Source organism: Pleurodeles waltl, chromosome 3_1 (genome assembly GCF_031143425.1).
Source record: "Pleurodeles waltl isolate 20211129_DDA chromosome 3_1, aPleWal1.hap1.20221129, whole genome shotgun sequence".
Taxonomy (NCBI): domain Eukaryota; kingdom Metazoa; phylum Chordata; class Amphibia; order Caudata; family Salamandridae; genus Pleurodeles; species Pleurodeles waltl.
The window spans coordinates 285792634-285813943 of record NC_090440.1 but is presented as its reverse complement, the minus strand read 5'-3'; the positions used below and the strand labels follow the sequence as shown (position 1 = coordinate 285813943).

General features: G+C 44.3%; 1 protein-coding gene across 4 annotated transcripts in view; it reads right to left on the bottom strand.

The window, feature by feature from the left end:
• Positions 1-21310, bottom strand: part of ZNF280D (zinc finger protein 280D) — a 453315-nt gene that overhangs the window by 231560 nt on the left and 200445 nt on the right. For all 4 annotated transcript variants that reach the window (XM_069222418.1, XM_069222414.1, XM_069222417.1 and 1 more), the window contains exon 13: positions 15554-16083. In XM_069222418.1, coding sequence (XP_069078519.1) covers positions 15554-16083 — 530 coding nt within the window. The remainder of the gene's footprint in view (positions 1-15553; positions 16084-21310) is intronic.

The window sequence follows — 21310 nt, the reverse complement described above, 5'->3', positions numbered from 1 at the left end:
GATCCTGCTAATCAGCACTCTCCTCTGAATTTGGTTGTCTTGGTACTTTTCACCACACAATTGGCATACTGGTGTACCCCTGTAAGTCCCTGGTCAGTGGTACTTAGGTACCCAGGGCATTGGTACATCAGGGGTCCCCCATGGGCTGCGGCATGTATTATGCCACTCATGTGAGCCCATACAAACTGTCTCCAGGCCTGCCAATGTAGCTGCATGAAAAGGTGCATGCACCCTTTCACTGCTGGTCACTACACCAGGTCACTTTAAGTCACCCCTATGGTACGCTGATTCAGCCCAAAGGGCAGGGTGCAGGTCCCTGTGTGTGTGGGCACCCGTGCATGAGCAGAGGTTCGCCTACAAACTCCAGTTCCAATTCCCTGGACCTCATAAGTGCAGGGAAGCCATTTTAGCTATGCACTGGTCATTACCTGCGGTCCAAGCTACATAATGGTAACTCATAACCGGGGCATGCTTGGTATCAAACATGTCGGAATCATACTCCAATACTGGCTCCAGTATTGGTTGCATGATTCCATGCACTTTGGTGTTCCTTAGAGGATCCCCCTATTCTGCTACTACCAGTCTTCCAGAGTCTGCGGGCAGTCCGTGAGTCCCCTCAGACACGATTCTGGCCACCTGCTGCTTGACCAGTTAGAGCAGCGGACAGCAGAACAAAGGGTTTCCTGTAGGATAGGGGTGCAACCTCCTCTCCTTTGGAAATGGGTGTAACTGGGTGGGGGAGTAGCCGCCTCCCCACACCACTGGGCAGCTATGAAGGGCACATTTGGTGCACTCCTTGCATAATCCGGTTTGCACCAGTCCATAGACCACTGGTCCCTGCTCTCTACTCTGGCGCGAAACACAAAGAAAAAGGGACTGTGCACTCCTCTGTCCAGCTCCACCCCTAGGGTGGTGCCAAGAGCTCCTCCAGGTGGCCACATTGTTCTGCCATCTTGAAATAAAGATGGGCAGAGGACTCTGGGAGCATCTGACTGGGTAGGCCAGGTAGGTGATGTCAGAGACCCCTCCTGATAGATGCTCACCCCCTCTTTGGGTTATTTAGGGACTCCCTTGAGGGTGGGTCCTGGGAGATAGAAGATACACCCACTTCCTTTGGAAATAGGTGTTAGATGGATTGAGAGGGGTGGCCTCCCCAGGCCACTTGCATGCTTTGAAGGGCACTTTTGGTGCCCTCCTAGCATAAACCAGTCTGCACCAGTTCAGGGACCTCCAGTCCTGGTTCTGGAGCAAAACTGGACAAAGGAAAGGGGAGTGACCATTCCCCCGTCCATCACCACCTCAGGTGTGGTGCGGACAGCTCCTCCAGATGACCCCTTGATTCTGCCATCTTGAATCCAAAGTTGGCAGAGGCCTCTGGAAGCAACTGAGAGGCCAGGTCGGGCAGGTGGTGTCAGAGCCCCCCCTCCTGATAGGTGGTCACCTGGATAGGTGACCAATCTCCATTCCAGGGCTATTTAGGGTCTCCCTTTTGGGTGGGTCCTTAGATTCCTCAGGCAAGACTCCAGCAGTACTCCTCTGCACCATTTACTATGACTTCTGGCCACTGGAACTGCAACTGGACTCCAAAGGAACCTACAATATGTAGCTACAGTGACGAGACTGCTCCGCAACATTGTTTTTCCGGCTCCTTCCAGCAACTGCAACATTTCCCCGGCAGTGCATCCTCTGAGGGCAGCAAGTCTTCCGTCTGCACAAGAAGAAAGAAGGAATCTCCCTTGGGGTGAAGGAGTCACTACCCTGCATCCGCAGGCACCAACTGCAATGAAGACAGCTGCGTGGATCTCCTCTCATCCTGAGTTGTGTGGATTCTGCATCACGGGTGGTGGTCTTGGGTGGGCCCCTTGGTCCTCTATGCCAGCTGTCCAACTTTGGCGAAGTTAAGCCCTTCCCTTCTCACGCAGGGCAGTACCCCCGTGCACCGTGTCTCTTGCAGCTACCAAGGCTTGTTGGCATCTCCTCCAACGGATCTTCAGGCTCCCTGTAGCCCCAGCCCTCTTTCCCTGTGAGGCGAAGCCCTCTGCGTGCTTCTGCCACGTGGGACCTCTCCTCAGTTGTGCTGCGACGCCTGTTGGTCTTCTGTGGGGCTGCCTCCTTTTCTTTGGACTTTCTACACCACTGAGGGTCGCCTGGGACTCCCCCTGTGGGTTGGGTCCCCCTAGGACCTTGCTGGTCCCCGACAGCTCCACTTTACCTCGAACCGCAACATTTGCCAAGACTTGTTGACTGTTTTTCCACACCACAGACTGACTGCAATCCTTCATTCGGTGTGGGACGTTGACTGCATCACCCAGGAACTCTTCATCTGCTCCAGTACTGCATTGCTGACCGTCTTCGTCTCACCGTCGACCAACTCCTGTATTCACAGACAGGTGGGTAGTGCCTCCTACCACCACCAGATTCTACAATTGCAATTGAACTTGGTCTTCCTCTTTCAGGATCCACCTTTGTTTTTGTGCAGTATTGTCTGGGTCTTGCAATATCCTTCTCTAAAGTCATTTGGAGCAGTTTGGGGAAAACCAGTAGCTAACCTCTTTCCTCCTTGACGCTGGCGGGCACTCTGGTACTTACCTTAGGGGTTTCCTACTACCCTCTACCAATTCCATTTCCTCCCTTCGCATTCCACTTTTTTAGTATATGGTTTGGTCTCCCCATAGGCCTTCAGTATTGCCTATTGCTTTTCTTTGTTTTTTGCTTTTTATGCCTATTTCTGATTACTACTCTACATACAATAGTGTGTTTACTTACCTCCTATTGGAGAATTGCCTATCTAGTAATTTAGTATTTGTGTCACTAAAAGTACCTTTATTTTTGTAACACAGTGTGGTTCTTTCATGTGTGTAAGTGCTGTGTGACTATAAGTGATATTGCATGAGCTTTGCATGTCTCCTACATAAACAGTGGTTTCTCATCCACAGCTACCTCTAGATAGCCTAGCTTCTATACACTGCCTACAGTTCACTAATAAGGGGATACCTGAACCTGGTATAAGTTGATAATACCATTGGCACTCACCACACACCAGGCCAGCTTCCTACAATGGTTAGCAGGATCCCGGTGAACACAGTCAAACAAACACACACTGACAGCAGGCAAAAAGTGGGGGTAACCACACCAAAAAGAGGGTACTTAACTACAGTCTCAAAAAGTAAATTATCTTCTAAAAGTTCAGTATGTAGACTCACTTTATGGAAGGTGGGAGCCCTACAAAAAGTTTGTCAACAATCTCTACCAGTACTAAAATATCCAGAATTCATAGTGTACACATGTATTAAGGAACAGGCGTAGGAAGCTGGCTCTTTATACATTATACCAAAATGAGGTATATTGTGCAAAGGGTCCAGGGTTTCCCTTATAAGTGGACAGGGGTTTACACTAGAAATCCTATGGTGCTTTCTTAGTGGGTAGTGTGGTCGTGCAGCCTTAAGCTTGTTAGACAGGAGTATTAGACAACTGCAGTAGACACAGTTGATAAATGTTGCACTTGGCTCAAGAAGGAGATCCACACCAGTTTATAAAAATCACACTTATCTTTATATAATTTTAGGCACCAAGATCATAACAATCAGTTAAGTATGTTTTGAGTTAAAAAATTTACAGGTTTGAAAAATCAACACTAACTTCTGAAGGGGTAATTTTACCCTATGGTGGAAAGGCATATACTGCATACTGGTACTTTACAGCAACTTACAAGATAAATCTTCCGGACTTAAGGTGAGTATGGGGCAGGGTCCTAGGCAGCACCAAGAGGTCACTTTGGGACGCACTGGGGGATCGGGTGCAGAGGTGTTTCTCAGCGTCGGGTGCCCTAATGTTATCCTTTGGGGAAAAGAAAATGCACTGCATTTGGGCACTTAGCAAAGACTTACAAGATATTTCTTCTAGAGTTATGGTAAGAATAGAGCAAAGTCCATGGTAGCACCAACAGGTCACTTTAGGAGGTACTGGAGCATCTGTGTGTAGAGGTGCTTTTCAGCACTGGGTGCCTAATGTTGTCCTATGAGGAACAGTCCGGTTAGAAAGATAGCAATTTTAGGGTCTGGGGGACTAGTTCGGCTGAACCCACAAGAGGGCTCGGGTCTCACAATGCTCTGGGACGTAGGGACACTTTTGGTTCCCTTCTCCTTGGGAAGGGGCAGCCGGGTGCAGATGTGTCCTGAGGTGTCGGATGTTTGTCACCAAGTCAGCTACTTGTTTTCTGCTCTTACTTTTGAGACTCTTCAAGGTCCATCTTCTTTCAGGTCATCAGGATCTGATTTTCTAGAGCCAGGAGCTCCCCTAAATACTGAATTTAGAGGTATTTGGAGACTGCAGGGTAGAAGCCAATGGGCTACCTACTGCTAGGGTTACTACAGCTCCTGTATGACCACTTCCTGTGGGAAGTGGGCATAACTCTGACCTAGAGTTCAAAGTTATGCCATCACCAAGATGACAGAAATTCAAAGTGTGTGTCCACATCATGTAGCTCACCTTAGGGGTGACCCTAGCCTTAAGGTGGACACAACTCTCCAGATACTAATTTTACCTCCCATCCAGGGGGTGTTGCGGCGGTTGGTATTTCCTTCACATCTGAGGGAAGACAGACTTGCATACCTGTCAACTCACTTTCACCTCTGGGGCATAGTGGGACACTGGAGGTCCAGGAAATCTTAATGGCACGGTGCCAGATTTTGCTTTGCTTTGTGTTAAATGCACACTATTGGCTAACAATGCCTTTGCATTTCATTGAAGTTTCTCTTCAATAAAAGAAGTTTTTGCACTGTATGCCTCTCTTTTTCTGACTTACAGAATTACTTAAGACCGGTTTGATATTTATTAAAGAAAAACTTAACAAAAATTCTGCATTATTTTTTTTAAGCTTTTAACATAGGCTGCATAGATGAGCAGACATATGTATAAATACGTTAGAATTCCAAATGCAATTTTTTATATACATACACTGTGAGAAACAGGGCTGATTGCAGAGGCCCCCTAACATTTTACCCCATTTCTCACTTTTTTAATGGTGTTTTCCTGACTCTAATGGTGTCCTGGGAACTGCTAATCAGTCCTAGGGCCTGTGCTCTGTGTAAAATGAGTACGCAAATTAGGCTAATTATAATTGGCTATGTAAACCTACCCAAAAGTCCCTAGTATAAGGTAAGGCATGTAGGTTAAGAAACTCCAGCATAGGTAGTGCACCCAGAGGTGCACTGCTGAGGTGTCCAGGGTCATTTTAAAGGCAGGCCTGCCTTGCTGGCTGCTTTTAAACTAATGTTATATGCAAATTCGTCTTTGGAACTAACAGTACTTCCAAAGTACTTCCAAAGTCTTAAACTACCTTATTTTTACATATGTTACCCCTAAGGTAAGCTCTATGTGCCCCTAGGGTTGGGTGCCATGTAACTATAAGCAGGGACCTTATAAAAATTGTTTTATAAGTCCTGGTGAGGTAAAATAGGTAAAATTAGTTTTTCCCTCACTGTAGTGAATGACCTCCACAGGCTAAAATGGGGAGACTATTTTAATTAACAAAGTCCCCTTAAATGTCAGATACCTTGGGTTTGGTACCTAATTAACTGTTATAATAAATCCCTCAACTTAATTGTTGGATTTAATATAACTAGTTTTAAACTCTACCAAAAAAAAAAAGATGCCAACTTCAGCTCTGTAGTGCCCTTCTCTGATTGGTCAGCATCTGGCAGCCTGGCCAGGCAGCATTGATGAGGTGTGAAGTGGCCTGGGCTGAACACAATAGATGTGCCTGGGGGAAGAGATCTGCCTCAGCAGAAGGGGAAGCAGGAAGGGGGAGGGCTGCCAAACTGATCGTCAAAGGCAGGGAAGGACGCACCTTTCTCACATCCAACAACCCGAGACAATTGGGTGCCCTCTTGATGAGATTAGGAGAGGGCAGGAAAGAGCTGTGTATAGGATTATTGGCCACACCAGTGGGAGTGCGCAGCCAGATCTAACCTCCAAAAATAATTTTCACCCTTGTTGTATTTTTTTTTTTTTTTTTAGGAATGTTGCTCCCTGTGGTTTGATTTTTGCCACACTTCCCAGGAAGTGGTCATCAAAGGGGGAAAGGAGCCTGCCTCTGATTGGATACCCAGGACCCCCCTGTTTTTCACCCAGGAGCAAGGGTAAATATGGCAAAGCTGCACCCACACCTCAGATCCCTACAGGGAAGAACATCAGGAGGAGGACTGCCCTGCTGGACCCCTGACCTGCACATGGACACCGGACTCTGAAGTACTGCACCAGTTGCACACTTAGATTTCACCACAAGAAGGACTTTGCCTGGCTTCAACTGGCTAAAGGAGGGACTCCCTGTTTCCCACAGGCGTAAAACTAACCAACCAGAGTCCCCTGCATCAAATCCTGAAGAAACTGACCAGGTGACGACTGTCCAGTGACCATTTAGGCGTTTGAGCCAGGTGCATTCTGGGAGTTTGAGTCCGCACCCTCGAGGAGCAACTCAGAGCTTCTGGAAACTTGGGGGGACTGCGGACTCCTAAAGGCCTTTAAAAGACCTTCTAGAAGAAGATCCATAAGTTGAGAAGAAAGGAGAACTTTTTGGAAAAAGCTCTTTAGAACCGCGGACCCACCGCAGTGATTCTAGCTACTTTGCCTCAACCGGAATCCGCACTACTTGCAGGTTCATCCCACTGAAGAAAATCCCCCAAAAAAGTGACTACGTCCAAACGCAGAAAGTTGACCGGGACCACCCGTGCAGAGGGCTACAGGGATGTCAGATCAAGATTCAGGGTTGGCCCAGTCAAAGGTTTTTCATCTCAAAAGTCTGCATTTTGAAATCTTCAACGAGGACTCCTGCGACGCGTATCCGAGGAAGGGCTCCAGGGAGGTCGGATCAGACTGGCGACTTCGTCCCACTGAAGAAAATCTTCAAGAAAACGATGAAATCCGAATGTAAACTTTTGACTTTGCCCCAGTCGAGGTGCGACCAGATTGGCGCTTTTTGTTTCTAGGTGCTAAAAAACACTAATTCTTTAAAAATTCATATCTCCGGTTTCCCTTATCCAATTTCATTTGTTTGGGTGTCTATTTTTATAAATTGGTGTTGGATTTTTACTGTGTTTTTCTTATTTACTGTTTTGTGATTATTAAATACTTTACACACTTGTCTCCTAAGTTAAGCCTTGTTGCTCGTTGCCAAGCTACCAAGGGTTGAGCTGGGTTCAATTTACCGAGACCTAACTGGACCGAAGTGGAGGCTAGTGGATTATTGCTAAGTGTAGGTACTCACCTGCCTTTACCAATAATCCACTTTTAAACATACACACAAACATATATACATACACACACACACACACATATACACTCAAACATATGGAAAATGTCACTTACTCAGTGGACATATGTTTGTGGAATGTAGTGCTGCAGATTCACATGCTTTGCTTAAGTCCGCTATCTAGTGTTGGACTCTGAGTGTTACAAGCTATTTTTCTTCGAAGAAGCTTTTACGAGTCACGAGATCGAGTGACTCCTCTTCTCGGTGATACTGCGCATAGGCATGGAGTCCTTTGTTAGATTGTTTTCCCGTAGGAGGTTGAAGTAAGGAGTGAAGAAATGTATATGTACATATACATACAGTAAGAAAAGATGTCCATGCAATGTATGGAAAATGTCACTTACCCAGTGTACATCTGTTCGTGGCATGAGACGCTGCAGATTCACATGCTGTGCACATCCCGCCATCTAGTGTTGGGCTCAGAGTGTTACAAGTGGTTTTTCTTCGAAGAAGGCTTTTTTGAGTCACGAGATCGAGGGACTCCGCTTCCGGGAAGAGGTAGAGAGCATGTGAATCTGCAGCACTACATGCCACGAACAGATGTCCACTGGATAAGAGACATTTCCCGTTCGATGGCAAGTGTAGCTGCAGATACACATGCTTTGCATAGACTGAAAAGCAGTTCCCTCCTAAATTAAGCGGTGGCTAGCCTGTAGGAGTTGGAGTAGCTTGAAATGTTTTAAGCACTGCTTGACCAACCTTTGCTTGTTGGCGAGAGAACACATCCACACAGTAGTGTTTAGTAAATGTGTGTGTCGTGTGGACCATGTGGCTGCTTTGCATATGTCTGCCATTGGTATATTTTCCAAGAATGCCATGGATGCTCCTTTCATTCTAGTAGAATGTGCTTTAGCAGTTAATAATAGCTGTCTTTTAGCTTTAAGATAGCAAGTTTGAATACACTTTACTATCCATCTAGCTAACCCTGGTTTTGAAATAGGATTACCCTTAGGAGGTTGCTGAACAGCCTCGAAAAGTTGCTTGGATTTCCTGAAATCTTTTGTTTCTGTCTATGTAATACATAAGAGCTCTTTTGATAACAAGTGTGTGAAGAGCTTTTTCAGTAACTGAATCTGACTGTGGAAAGAAGACTGGCAATTCTACTGACTGACTGATGTGAAACCAATTTGGATAGAAATTTTGGGTATGTCGTAAGTACTGCTTTATGTTTGTGAACTTGAAAGAAAGGTTCTTCTAAAGTCAATGCCTGAATTTCACTAACTCTTCTTAAGGAAGTAATTGCTACTAGGAAAGCAACCTTCCATGAGATAATTTGAAGAGCACAAGAATGCGTGGGTTCAAATGGTGGACCCATAAGCCTTGTGAGTACGATGTTAAGATTCCAGGCAGGAGCTGGTGGTACTCTAGGTGGAATAACTCTTTTGATGCTTTCCATGAAAGCTTTAATTACAGGAATTCTAAACAGAGATGTAGGCTGTCTGTTTTGGAGGTAAGCTGATATTGCTGTTCAATGAATTTTAATAGACGAGTATGCAAGATTTGCTTTTTGTAAGGGAAGCAAATAACAGGCACTATCCTGTACTGATGCTTTAAGTGGATCAATGTTTTCGGGTTGACCGTAATATACACAACGTTTCCATTTAGCTGCATAGCACTGACTGAGTGTAGGTTTACATGCTTCCTTTAGAATGTTCATACACTCTGAAGGAAGCTGTAGATATCCAAACTCTATGACTTCAGGAGCTAAATCGCCAGGTTGAGCATACTGGGATTGGGATGCCTGATTTGACCTTTTTTGAGTCAATAGGTCTGGTCTGTTTGGAAGTTTGTGATGTGTTACTACAGATAGGTCCAATAGTGTTGTGTATCAGTTTTGACATGCCCACCTGGGAGCTATAAGTATCATAGTGAGGGAGGTGTGACTGATCTTGTTGGCCAAAAATGGAATTAGTGAGAGAGGGGGGAAAAGAGTAAACAAATACCCCTAACTAATTAATCCATAGAGCACTGCCCTTGGATCAAGAGTGTGGGTACCCCGATGCGAAGTTTGGGCATTTTGCGTTTTCGCTTGTTTCGAAAATGTCTGTGTTTGGTGTTCCTCACATGTGGAAGTACTGTTGAATTACCTGTGGGTGAATCTCCCATTCATGTATTTGTTGTTGCGTCCTGCTTAAAAGGTCCGCTGGTTGGTTGTGCATCTCTGGGATATATTCTGCTAGTAGTTGAATGTGATTGTGAATTGCCCATTTCCAAATTGTCTGTGCTAAATGGGACAATTGGGATGAGTGTCCCCCATTTTTGCAGAAAATACATTGTTGTCATGTTGTCTGTCCTTATGAACACTGTCTTGTGTGTGATCTGTGGCTGGAATGCTTCAAGGGCTAAGAACACTGCTAGCAATTCCAAGTGGTTTATGTGGTAAGTTTGCTGGACTGAGCCCTATTGTCCCTGTACAGTAAGATTGTTGAGATGGGCTCCCTAACCTGTCATTTATGAATCTGTGGTGATTATGGTCTGTGGCACAGGGTCCTAAAATGGCCGCCCTTTTGATAAGTTGGTGTGATTCCACCACTGCAGAGAGTTCAAGTCTGGTGGTCAAACACTAGATCGTGAAGTTGACCCTGTGCCCGAGACCATTGTTGCGAAAGACACTGTTGTAGGGGTCTCATGTTTAGACGTGCTTTGGTACTATTGCTATGCAGGATGCCATCATTCCCACGAGATTCAAAAAAAACCTTACAGGGTAAGTTTGATTGTATAGTAGCTGAGATATGAGATTGTGAAATGCTTGTATTTTCTGTGGGTTTGGGTAAGCCAATGCTGACTGAGTGTACAGCATTGCTCCCACATATAGTTGTATTTGCGCTGGTAGAAGGTGAGATTTCTGGTAATTGATTGTGAACCCTAGACTGTGTAGGGTATCGATTGTGTAGTGCGTGGGATGTTGACAGGTTTGAATGGTGTTGGCTTTTATGAGCCAGTCGTCCAGATAGGGAAAGACATGTAAATGTTGTCTTCTGAGGTATGTTGCAACCACTGCTAGGCATTTGGTAAATACCCTTGGTGCTGTGGTTACTCCTAAGGGCAGCACTTTGAACTGGTAGTGCTCGCCTGCTATCACAAACCTCAAGTATTTGTGATGTGCTGGATGTATAGGAATATGGAAGTAAGCATCTGTTAGATTGAATGCTGTTGTGTAGTCCTGTTTTTGTATTAAGGGAATGACATCCTGAAGAGCGACCATGTGGAAATGCTGTGAGAGAATGTATTGATTGAGGGGTCTGAGATCGAGGATTGGTCTGAGAGTGCCTTCCTTCTTTGGTATCAGGAAGTACAGAGAATATACTCCTTTCCCTTGTTGAGTTATAGGTGCTATTTCTATTGCACCTTTGAGTAGAAGTGGTTGTACCTCTTGCTTTAGCAAAACGAGTTGTTCTGGAGAAAGCCTGTGTGAGCGAGGGGGAATATTTGGTTGAGTAGAGAGGAGTTCTAGGCAATACCCATTGTAGATAATTGACAGTACCCACTGATCTGATGTAATGTTGTGCCACCGACTATAGAAATGGTGCAGTCTTATTCCCACAGGAGATGTGTACTGTGTGGGGATGCTGAGAAAGTCAGTTTTGACGAGGTGGAGGCACCTCTTGTGATAGTGGCTTGCCCCTTACCTCTAAAGTTGTTTCCTCTATAGGATCCTTTGAAAGACCCTCTAGAGTAATATTGTTGTCCCTGATTTTGTTGGGACGTAGAGGCCTCTGATTTTGAGGGTTTAAAACAACCTCTGAAGTGGGGCCTGCAAAAAGTACGCAGAGCAGGTGTTGCATAAAGGGCACACATGGCCTTATCGGTGTCAGTGTCCTTTTTAAAAAAAAAATTGTGATGGTATCCACCTCTGGTCCAATTAACTGCTGTTTGTTAAAAAGCATATTAAGGTCCGCTTGGCTTTATTTCAGGTTTGAACACTGAAGATCGCAAAAAAAAACATGCCTCCTGATAGTTACACTAGTGCTTATACTCCTAGCTGCGGTGTCTGCTGAATCTAGGGTGGATCTAATCTGGTTGCTGGAGATAGCCTGTCCTTCTGCAACTACCTGCTGTGTCCTTTTTTGGCGTTCCGGTGGGAGATATTGCAGGAACTCCTGCATCTTGTCCCAATAGGCCCTATCGCACCTGGCTAAAAGAGCCTGGGAGTTGGAAATTCTCCAGTGATTTGCAGCTTGAGTTGCTACTCTCTTGCCTGCAGCATCAAATTTTCGGGTTTCCTTATCGGGGAAGGAACATCCTCGGTGGACTGACTATTTGCCCTCTTTCTTGCTGCACTAACAATAGAATCAGATGTTAATTGTTGAGTGATGAAGAGTGGATCTGATGGTGCAGCTTTGTATTTTTTGTCCAACCTTGGTGTCCGTACCCTAGCCTATACTGGCTCTTTAAAAATGTCATCAGCATGTTTAAGCATGCCTGTAGGCATTGGTACTCTGTGTGTAGAGGTTAGCATGTTAAATAAAAAATCATCCTCTATGGGATCTGAGTGCAGCTGCACATTGTGGTATGCAGCTGCTCTAGCAACAACCGGAGTATAGGCCGTGGTGTCTTCAGGTGTAGATGGCCTAGTGGGATATACATCAGGATCATTAGATGGGATAGGGTCTGGGTCATACACATCCCATAGATCTACACTATAAGTATTGTCACCCAGGTCATCCCCATGTGAGGAAACGGGAGTGTGGAGAAAATTGTGTAGGTGAAGGTGGTGGAATATCAGGGGATGGAGAAGTGGGAAGCAAAGGAGAACGCAGTGGTGAAGGGTGATGTACTGCCTTTGGTTTCTCTTTGTGTTTGAAGATTTTGGCAGGTGAAGACCCAGCTTCCAAAGTCTCCTGGAAAGATAGTTTCCTTTTAGTTATAGAAGGATGAGAGGCAATAATCTTTCCAGTATCCTTATGGATTTGGATTTTTCGCTGTCTATGGTCCATGACCTCAAGTATGGGCCTAATGTCTGTCGATTCTTCCACAGATGGAGGATATTTCTTTCCCACAGTTTCGAGCTCCGAAATCTTGGAGACTGATTGTTTTAATCAAGCTGAGAATGTCGACTTCAAAGCAGGTAGAAGGTTTTTTTTGGCTCCAAAGAGGATGTTGAGTGTTTCGGTTCTGAAGTGGGAGCCTCCAATTTTTGAGTCGGTCCCGAAACAGGCGTGGCAGTCTTTTCGGTCGACTGCATTTTGGGTTTTTTCGACAATGAACCTGAGGGCCAGTCATCGAGATGTAACTTTTGGGTCGGCAAGTAGTGGTGGACTTAAGACCAGTTGTGTTGATTTTCTGTATGGTTGGCGGTGATGGGAAGGGGTTGGCATTCTCACACACTGCGCCGCTGGAATCACTTGGTTGTTCCCATCGGAGTCATGGTCGGAATTAGAATCTGCAATGGAAACCGTAGTCTGTGCTTGTTTCTCACCAAAAATGTCGGGCGTTTTTTCGGTCGACTTGGATGTCATCTCTAGCTAACGTGTTCTTTGATCCCGCAGAATCTTCTTGGAGCGAAAGGATCGACACGCCTTACAGATTACTTCCTTGTGATCGGGAGAGAGGCAGAGAATGCACACCAAGAGTTGGTCAGTGTAGTGGAACTTGGCGTGCCACTGAAGGCAGAATCGAAATGAAGTCCGATCCATGAGCCTGTGTTGCATACAATAGACCATACAATCGGATCAGTGTAGTCAGAGAACATGTTTGAAAACAATACCAACATTTAAAGGAAAGATAGAGAAGTTCAGATAGTACAGAACCGCGATCTATTGGAGTGAGAGGGAACAAGTCCGAACCCGACCGCAGAAAGAAAACAATCTAACAAAGGACTTGATGCCCATGCGCACTATCAGTCGATCTTGTGACTCGAAAAAGCTCAGTCGAAGAAAAACAACTTGTAACACTCTGAGCCTAACAACAGATGGCAGACTAATACAAAACATGTGTATCTGCACCTACACATGCCAACGAACTGAATATTCAGTGGTTAGGACTGATGAGAATCCCCTAGAACAGAACTTTATATCGAGCGTTTTACATTTTGCCCTGAGGAAGTCCTAATGTGTAATTGACGAAACAGGTTGGCTGTGTTCCTGTTCATTACTCATTTTTCAATAGACAAATGAACTCTTTAACAAACCTGTCAGTGATAACTTAATACATGTTGGAACTTTAAGCTCTTGGATGACTTGATTCCAATTGGCTGACTGGCCTTCACTGACGAATCGGTCTTGCTAAACCGCTACTGATCTTGTATACGAAAAGTATTTTTTTCTTAAATGTGGCTTGCTTCTAATATCGTTTATTCAGAACTATGATGATATATATGCTCATATATTGAGTGATTCTCCTTAATGATGATGATATTTAGTTTGGGGTGTTAACACTGGAAGTACAGCATCTTTTCCTGTGGCAACTGACACAGTGTGCTGTCGCTTGTACCACAACCGCTATATTGCCTTTATCATAACATTTCAGAATAAGCAGAACAGAGTTATGGCATGTGACACAGCATTTCCCAATGCTCCAAAAGGGCTTCCAGCATGGTATCATAACTAACTGAGGCCTACAGTTTTGAGTGCAAGCTTTTCCACAAGACAACCATCAAATCCAGTCCAGTCATTAGAAGGGTATACAACAGTTGGCTAAACAAAATACTATCCCTTCTAAGCGGATCTAAAAAGCATTCCCACAAAGCTAATTTTTAATACCCACTGTTTGTCACACGGGATAACCAACACCAAAGCCATTTCCTACTTCAGTAATCTTTAAGATTACATGCAACAAAAAAAAAAACAATACTTATCTGTAGGTTTTAATACAGAGATTTAAAAATCCATATGTAAATGCTCACTGGCTTTAAAACATGCTTTTCACAGTAAATACGTCAGAGCTAGTACCTTTATAACATTTCATAACTAACAATAAGACCTACAGCCATGATCATAAGCTTATCATCATAGCCACTTAGTCCAGCTTTATTGAGTATAAGCTTTTCCATCTGCCAAACAGTACAAGACAAGCAGTCTTTTTAGTGGAAACACATATTCAGCCCAATCAAATCATGTACTCAGGGGTACCAAAACTTGAGTAGACCAAGGTCTCTCTCTAAGCAATACTCTTAAAGCTCTTTATGGCAAAAACTACACTCTGAAGCCAGACCCAAATATCCATGTAGATTAGTGCAGCCCCAGGATTCCCATAATGCTGTCAAACAAAACTCTACTCTGAAGTCCAAGGTTAATGTTTGAAGGCGAGGGTGCTAGGACTAGAATACATTCCTGGTGATTGGCCTCTTCCCATCTGTACTGCTACCTTTGAAAAACAAACAATGTAAATTATCTGGGGCACTAACACCAGTAAGATGCCATGTGTGTGGCCCTAAAACCTCAAGCTCAAGCAGCCATACCACTGCTGGGTCAGGCAACTGAATAAATAAAATCACAGCTGCGTAGTGGGGAAGCATTTTTTTTTTATTGCAGCCACTCAACATCAGTCCAGTCAAAACGTACTCCTGGCTACCAACATGTGGATGGAGCTGTAGCAGTCTTAAGGATGATCATGTTACATCTGTCGACAACTGTGCTGCCAAACCAAGTCTACAAAGGACATCGGTGAAAGGGGGAATCCTAAAGCAGACATGGGGTTAGCAATTGGGAGGGAGCGAGTTTTAATAAAAATGTAGGTGCAGGTAGGTGGGGGATGGGAGAAGCTGCACAAGTGGGGAATAAAGCAGAGCAGGGGAGGATAGGTATACAAGGGAGAACAAAATACTGCACGCACAGAGTCGGGCAGGGGGAGAATCCAACAAGAGAGTATGCAGCACATGAGGAAGCGAGCAACACTGAGCACAGGGACAAGTATTTGGTGGGGGGCACATGATGGACAGAGCTGGAAAACACATGCCCTCCAAGTGCTTAAAACTAAAAAGAAAAAGTAGTTTGATGCAAGTGAGCAGTGAAAGGCTACAATTCATCCAATCAAAAATATTGTAAAGAAGCTGTGCCCCGGGGGGAGGGTAAAACACAAGAAGGGAAAGGCAAGCCACTGAACGAAGAAGCAAGCAAAAGATAGCAAGAATAAATCCATTTAAAATAAGCAATGAGGGGCCAGTACAAGTTCTTGGTTTAAAATAGATTTTTTTGTAACTAGACAGCTTGCACCATCTGGTAAGGGAGACCTAAAAATGCTAACAATGGTTACACTTCATTTTAATTTAAAGAGATGTGAAAAAAGAAAACATGATAACCATACCGTAAGTTCTTTAAAGCAGTGTTGACAATTTTTTTTTTCGTGTTGGTGATTGCATTTGTTTTCTTCAAAGTAGGAGGCTGCAATTTCGACTGATTTGCATTGGACTGGGTTTTAGAAGAAGCTGCATTAGATTTTGGAGGACCTGCATTAGGCAGTGGCTTTGTCTGAATTGTGCTAGTCTGTGATTTTAATTGACTTGTGGCTGAAAGAGATTTCGAGTGACTTGCATTTGGCTGGGATTTTGAAGCGTTTGCATTAGTCTGTGATTTTGAACTGCCTGTACTAGGCTGTGACCTGGAATTGCTTGTATTAGGCTGTGATTTTGAATTATTTCCATTAGATTGTGATTTTGAATTATTTCCATTAGATTGTGATTTTGATGTGTTAGCTTTGGCTGTAGAGCTTGCAGGTTTGGAGTTATTGTTCTTGAATTTTGAAGTGGGCTCAAAATTTGTAGAAGAGCTGGTACTTTCAGGAGATGTGGCTGATGATTCAACATGCAGAGATCCAACAGTAGCTCGTATCGTGACCTAAAGAAATACAAAAAAAGCTTATTTGCATAGGGTTTTCCATGTTCAGTGGAAGCTTATATTTCAAAGCAAAAAGTATAAACTAATTAGGTTTAAAGAATTAAGTTCAAACAAACATTTAAAAATTTGAAACGATCTATGTACAGATACATTTTGTAATTACTCATGTTCTATAACTACACCAAAGTACATCTAATAAAAGAGAAAGCAACAGAAACGTTGGTCTATGTAGCTTACGTCATGTCAACACTGAAAACTGTACAAATTTCACAAAAAGGTTCACAATTCATGCAAAAATGTACCATACATAGACACATGGAGATGTTGATTTGATGGGGTACCCAAACAAGGATCTGTTTAGAGAAGTAGTGGAACAATATTGAATTAAACACTATTTATCAGGATAACATTCACCACAAACAAATTCCTCAGTTAGTAGAGAGTTTCTCATTTTCATTTTACACAATTCAAGCACACACAATTCTTCCACTGTCCTATCCACATAAACATCAGCTTGCACAATCGCAAGAACACAGAAAGAGACTGGGCTGCTTTATCCATTTGGGAAGGGGGCACAGAGGTTACTGGAACACCAGTATGAGCAGGGCCGCACTTAAGAGGCAGCAGCAATCAGGACTCTGATGAGTGGTATAAGTGCTGTTCATATGGCAATTAGGTGCTGCAGGAGCTATTATAAACTGGATCCTGTCTTGCCAATCAGATGTATAGGCTTTCCTGTTTGAGTTTCTATTTGCTATATTTCCAGTCATTTTTCCCCCAGGGTATTTCAATGTTTTTAAAAATGTAAAAAATAAATTTTAAAAAAAACTTTGGTCATCAGGGTTTATTCTTTTTTATTCTGTAAATAATCACAGGGGTAATTTTTCAGTATGTGATTGCTATTGTCAATTAGTCATAAGTCTTTCCTGCTCCTGTCTTCTTTGAGCCCTATTAATGAATTTTCCCTTTCAAACAACAGGTCATTATTTCTCTCAACTCTCTGCCTGTTTAGTTACTCAAGTACTCAAATCTCTTTTCAGCAGTTCAGATCCAGCACAATGTCAAGGGTTGGCATGAATGGAGTTAGGTTTGCACACCAATATGATTTTGTTGAAGTAGAGGAAAGATTAATAGTGCGCACTTAACGGACGTTCCAGGTGATCTGCTCGTCAGACAAATGACAAAGATTTGTTCAATGAAGATTTTCTATTTAGGACAAGAGATAAATATAGCGGGGTGCTCGGAGCTCAGTTAGTACAAGTAAGTAACAACTATGTCTTGTTCTTTTCTTGTGATACAAAGAAAGAACTGGGATAATAATTTTATTATCTGATCTTGGCCTATTCCTGCTCATAGGGGAGAAGCTTGATAAAAAATGAATAGCCATACTATTAGCTATATGGACTTTTGTGTCAGCAAATTGTTGTAAGCTGTGCAGCCAAGGAGGTAAAGAAGTGTCATCACCTGGAGGACTTGTGCTTTATTTGCAGGAGCAGTTCACAATGGGAAAGAATTTTCTTTTACATATTTGTGCCATATCTGTAGGATTCGTTCATGTTTATTTGAAAGCCTGCACACAATGTTCAAAGTACTGATTTTTTAAATCAGTGGGGTGATTATGTTCCTGCCAGGCATGTGTAACAGTTGCACAAGGTACTTTGCCTTAATATCTGACGGTGTGAACTCTTATAGTGCATTATCCATCTTAGGAAAAGGAACAAGCACGGCTCAATATACTTCCAGTAGGTGTGCTCACACTGTTTTGCACAGGTGATGTTACCAAGTGTCAATCCGTGTTTCAACACCCAGACTTCAAAGCTTCATTCTTATTAGTAGGCACACGAAATGTAAGCTGAACTCGGTGATCATAAGGCTGAATCTACATCAGTGTGCAGCCTCGTAATATTCCACGCACCTGTGTTTTTGTTAAAACTACGTCATCTGTAACACACTACTAAATACTGAGCGGTGGTTGTCTTCATGTTTCTAAGACGTACTATCTACAGCGTATACACTAGCTCATAGGTTTTCTGATTTAACATATGAGCTAAACACAGTAGTTTCATCAACATCAGCTCATGAACTTCTCTGCATGGAACATGAGAAATGAACATGTTCATGATCAAGACCCTGGTCCTTCAGGATGAAGGGGTATAGGCCCTATATACATGTTTTAGGCACTCACACTGTAAACCTAAGAAAAAGTGTTGGGTGTAGTGTTTTACTAGAGGACATTGATTCTTGAAGTATCCACCTGCACAGTGATCGCTGCTGCCACATTCTTGATACCTGGTCTTTCAGAAGTAAAGTTCTAGCTCGCACTCAACAAATGAAGATGGAATAATGGATATACCACTTGACCTGGACTGAGACCCTGCTCAGTGTCCAGCTACTAACATGCTGGTTAATATCAACAATATGAAGTTAACAGTGAGCTGAATCCATACAATGTGCTTCCTGCTCCCAAAACATGAATTAAAGTGGGTCCTAGGAGTCCAGGAACCTTGCAGATGACAAAAAGGGCATGTCAAGTGGCATAGCAAATCCAGAGTCGTCAGACCAGGAGCATTCATCACAGAGAAGTGCCTAGAAATAGGGGCAACATAAATACTGTTTGCACGAGAGGGAACCAAAGCAGTAAAAGCGCAAACAAAATTGGTGATTTGATATATACAGAAAAACAAATATTCCCTTTCGTGGTGTTTAAAATCGCTCACCGCTACATAGAACAGCTTGGTTTCTTCAGCGTACTCACAGAATGTCAGGGCGAATTCATTACACACAAGCAATATAAAAAGTCTCACAGCAATACTGCTTTAACGAATCACAAAAATTCTAACTTTTCTTGGTGGACAGTGTAAAAGATGTCGTTTTTTCAGTTAAAGGCATTGCACTGAACCATGCATTTAAATCTGTGCACTAGTAATTGGTCATTAAAAATTAGAACGTTTCTTTGGGCCCTGGGACAGCGAGTTATGACTCAGCAGTATCCTGTGAGTATACTATTTACCACTGGTATTTTAGAGCCACAATACCGGTACTTTCCCCTGGAATAGTCAAATTAATCCATTTCAGCCCTTCACTTGGTCAGAATCAGGATCGCAAAATAAGACATACTGGAGGAGGAACTTAAAAACCCATTAAACTCATTTAGAAGGTGTAGGAAGTTGGCTCTGTATGTGCTATTTCAAAGTAAGGAATAGCATGCACAGAGTCCAAGGGTTCCCCTTAGAGGTAAAATAGTGGTAAAAAATAGATAATACTAATGCTCTATTTTGTGGTAGTGTGGTCGAGCAGTAGGCTTATCCAAGGAGTAGTGTTAAGCATTTGTTGTACATACACAAGACAATAAATGAGGTACACACACTCAGAGACAAATCCAGCCAATAGGTTTTTATATAGAAAAATATCTTTTCTTAGTTTATTTTAAGAACCACAGGTTCAAATTCTACATGTAATATCTCATTCGAAAGGTATTGCAGGTAAGTACTTTAGGAACTTTAAATCATCAAAATTGCATGTATACTTTTCAAGTTATTGACAAATAGCTGTTTTAAAAGTGGACACAGTGCAATTTTCACAGTTCCTGGGGGAGGTAAGTATTTGTTAGGTTAACCAGGTAAGTAAGACACTTACAGGGCTTAGTTCTTGGTCCAAGGTAGCCCACCGTTGGGGGTTCAGAGCAACCCCAAAGTCACCACACCAGCAGCTCAGGGCCGGTCAGGTGCAGAGTTCCAAGTGGTGCCCAAAACACATAGGCTAGAATGGAGAGAAGGGGGTGCCCCGGTTCCGGTCTGCTTGCAGGTAAGTACCCGCGTCTTCGGAGGGCAGACCAGGGGGGGTTTTGTAGGGCACCGGGGGGGACACACGTCCACACAGAAATTTCACCCTCAGCAGCGCAGGGGCGGCCGGGTGCAGTGTGGAAGCAAGCGTCGGGTTTTCAATGTTAGACTATGAGAGACCTCGGGATCTCTTCAGCGCTGCAGGCAGGCAAGGGGGGGATTCCTCGGGGAAACCTCCACTTGGGTAAGGGAGAGGGACTCCTGGGGGTCACTTCTCCGGTGAAAGTCCGGTCCTTCGGGTCCTGGGGGCTGCGGATGCAGGGTCTCTCCCAGGCGTCGGGACTTTAGGTTCAAGGAGTCGCGGTCAGGGGAAGCCTCGGGATTCCCTCTGCAGGCGGCGCTGTGGGGGCTCAGGGGGGACAGGTTTTGGTACTCACAGTATCAGAGTAGTCCTGGGGTCCCTCCTGAGGTGTTGGATCGCCACCAGCCGAGTCGGGGTCGCCGGGTGCAGTGTTGCAAGTCTCACGCTTCTTGCGGGGAGCTTGCAGGGTTCTTTAAAGCTGCTGGAAACAAAGTTGCAGCTTTTCTTGGAGCAGGTCCGCTGTCCTCGGGAGGTTCTTGTCTTTTCGAAGCAGGGGCAGTCCTCAGAGGATGTCGAGGTCGCTGGTCCCTTTGGACGGCGTCGCTGGAGCAGGATCTTTGGAAGGCAGGAGACAGGCCGGTGAGTTTCTGGAGCCAAGGCAGTTGTCGTCTTCTGGTCTTCCGCTGCAGGGGTTTTCAGCTGGGCAGTCCTTCTTCTTGTAGTTGCAGGAATCTAATTTTCTAGGGTTCAGGGTAGCCCTTAAATACTAAATTTAAGGGCGTGTTTAGGTCTGGGGGGTTAGTAGCCAATGGCTACTAGCCCTGAGGGTGGGTACACCCTCTTTGTGCCTCCTCCCAAGGGGAGGGGGTCACAATCCTAACCCTATTGGGGGAATCCTCCATCTGTAAGATGGAGGATTTCTAAAAGTTAGAGTCACCTCAGCTCAGGACACCTTAGGGGCTGTCCTGACTGGCCAGTGACTCCTCCTTGTTATTCTCATTATTTTCTCCGGCCTTGCCGCCAAAAGTGGGGCCTGGCCGGAGGGGGCGGGCAACTCCACTAGCTGGAGTGTCCTGCTGGGTTGGCACAAAGGAGGTGAGCCTTTGAGGCTCACCGCCAGGTGTGACAATTCCTGCCTGGGAGAGGTGTTAGCATCTCCACCCAGTGCAGGCTTTGTTACTGGCCTCAGAGTGACAAAGGCACTCTCCCCATGGGGCCAGCAACATGTCTCGGTTTGTGGCAGGCTGCTAAAACTAGTCAGCCTACACAGATAGTCGGTTAAGTTTCAGGGGGCACCTCTAAGGTGCCCTCTGTGGTGTATTTTACAATAAAATGTACACTGGCATCAGTGTGCATTTATTGT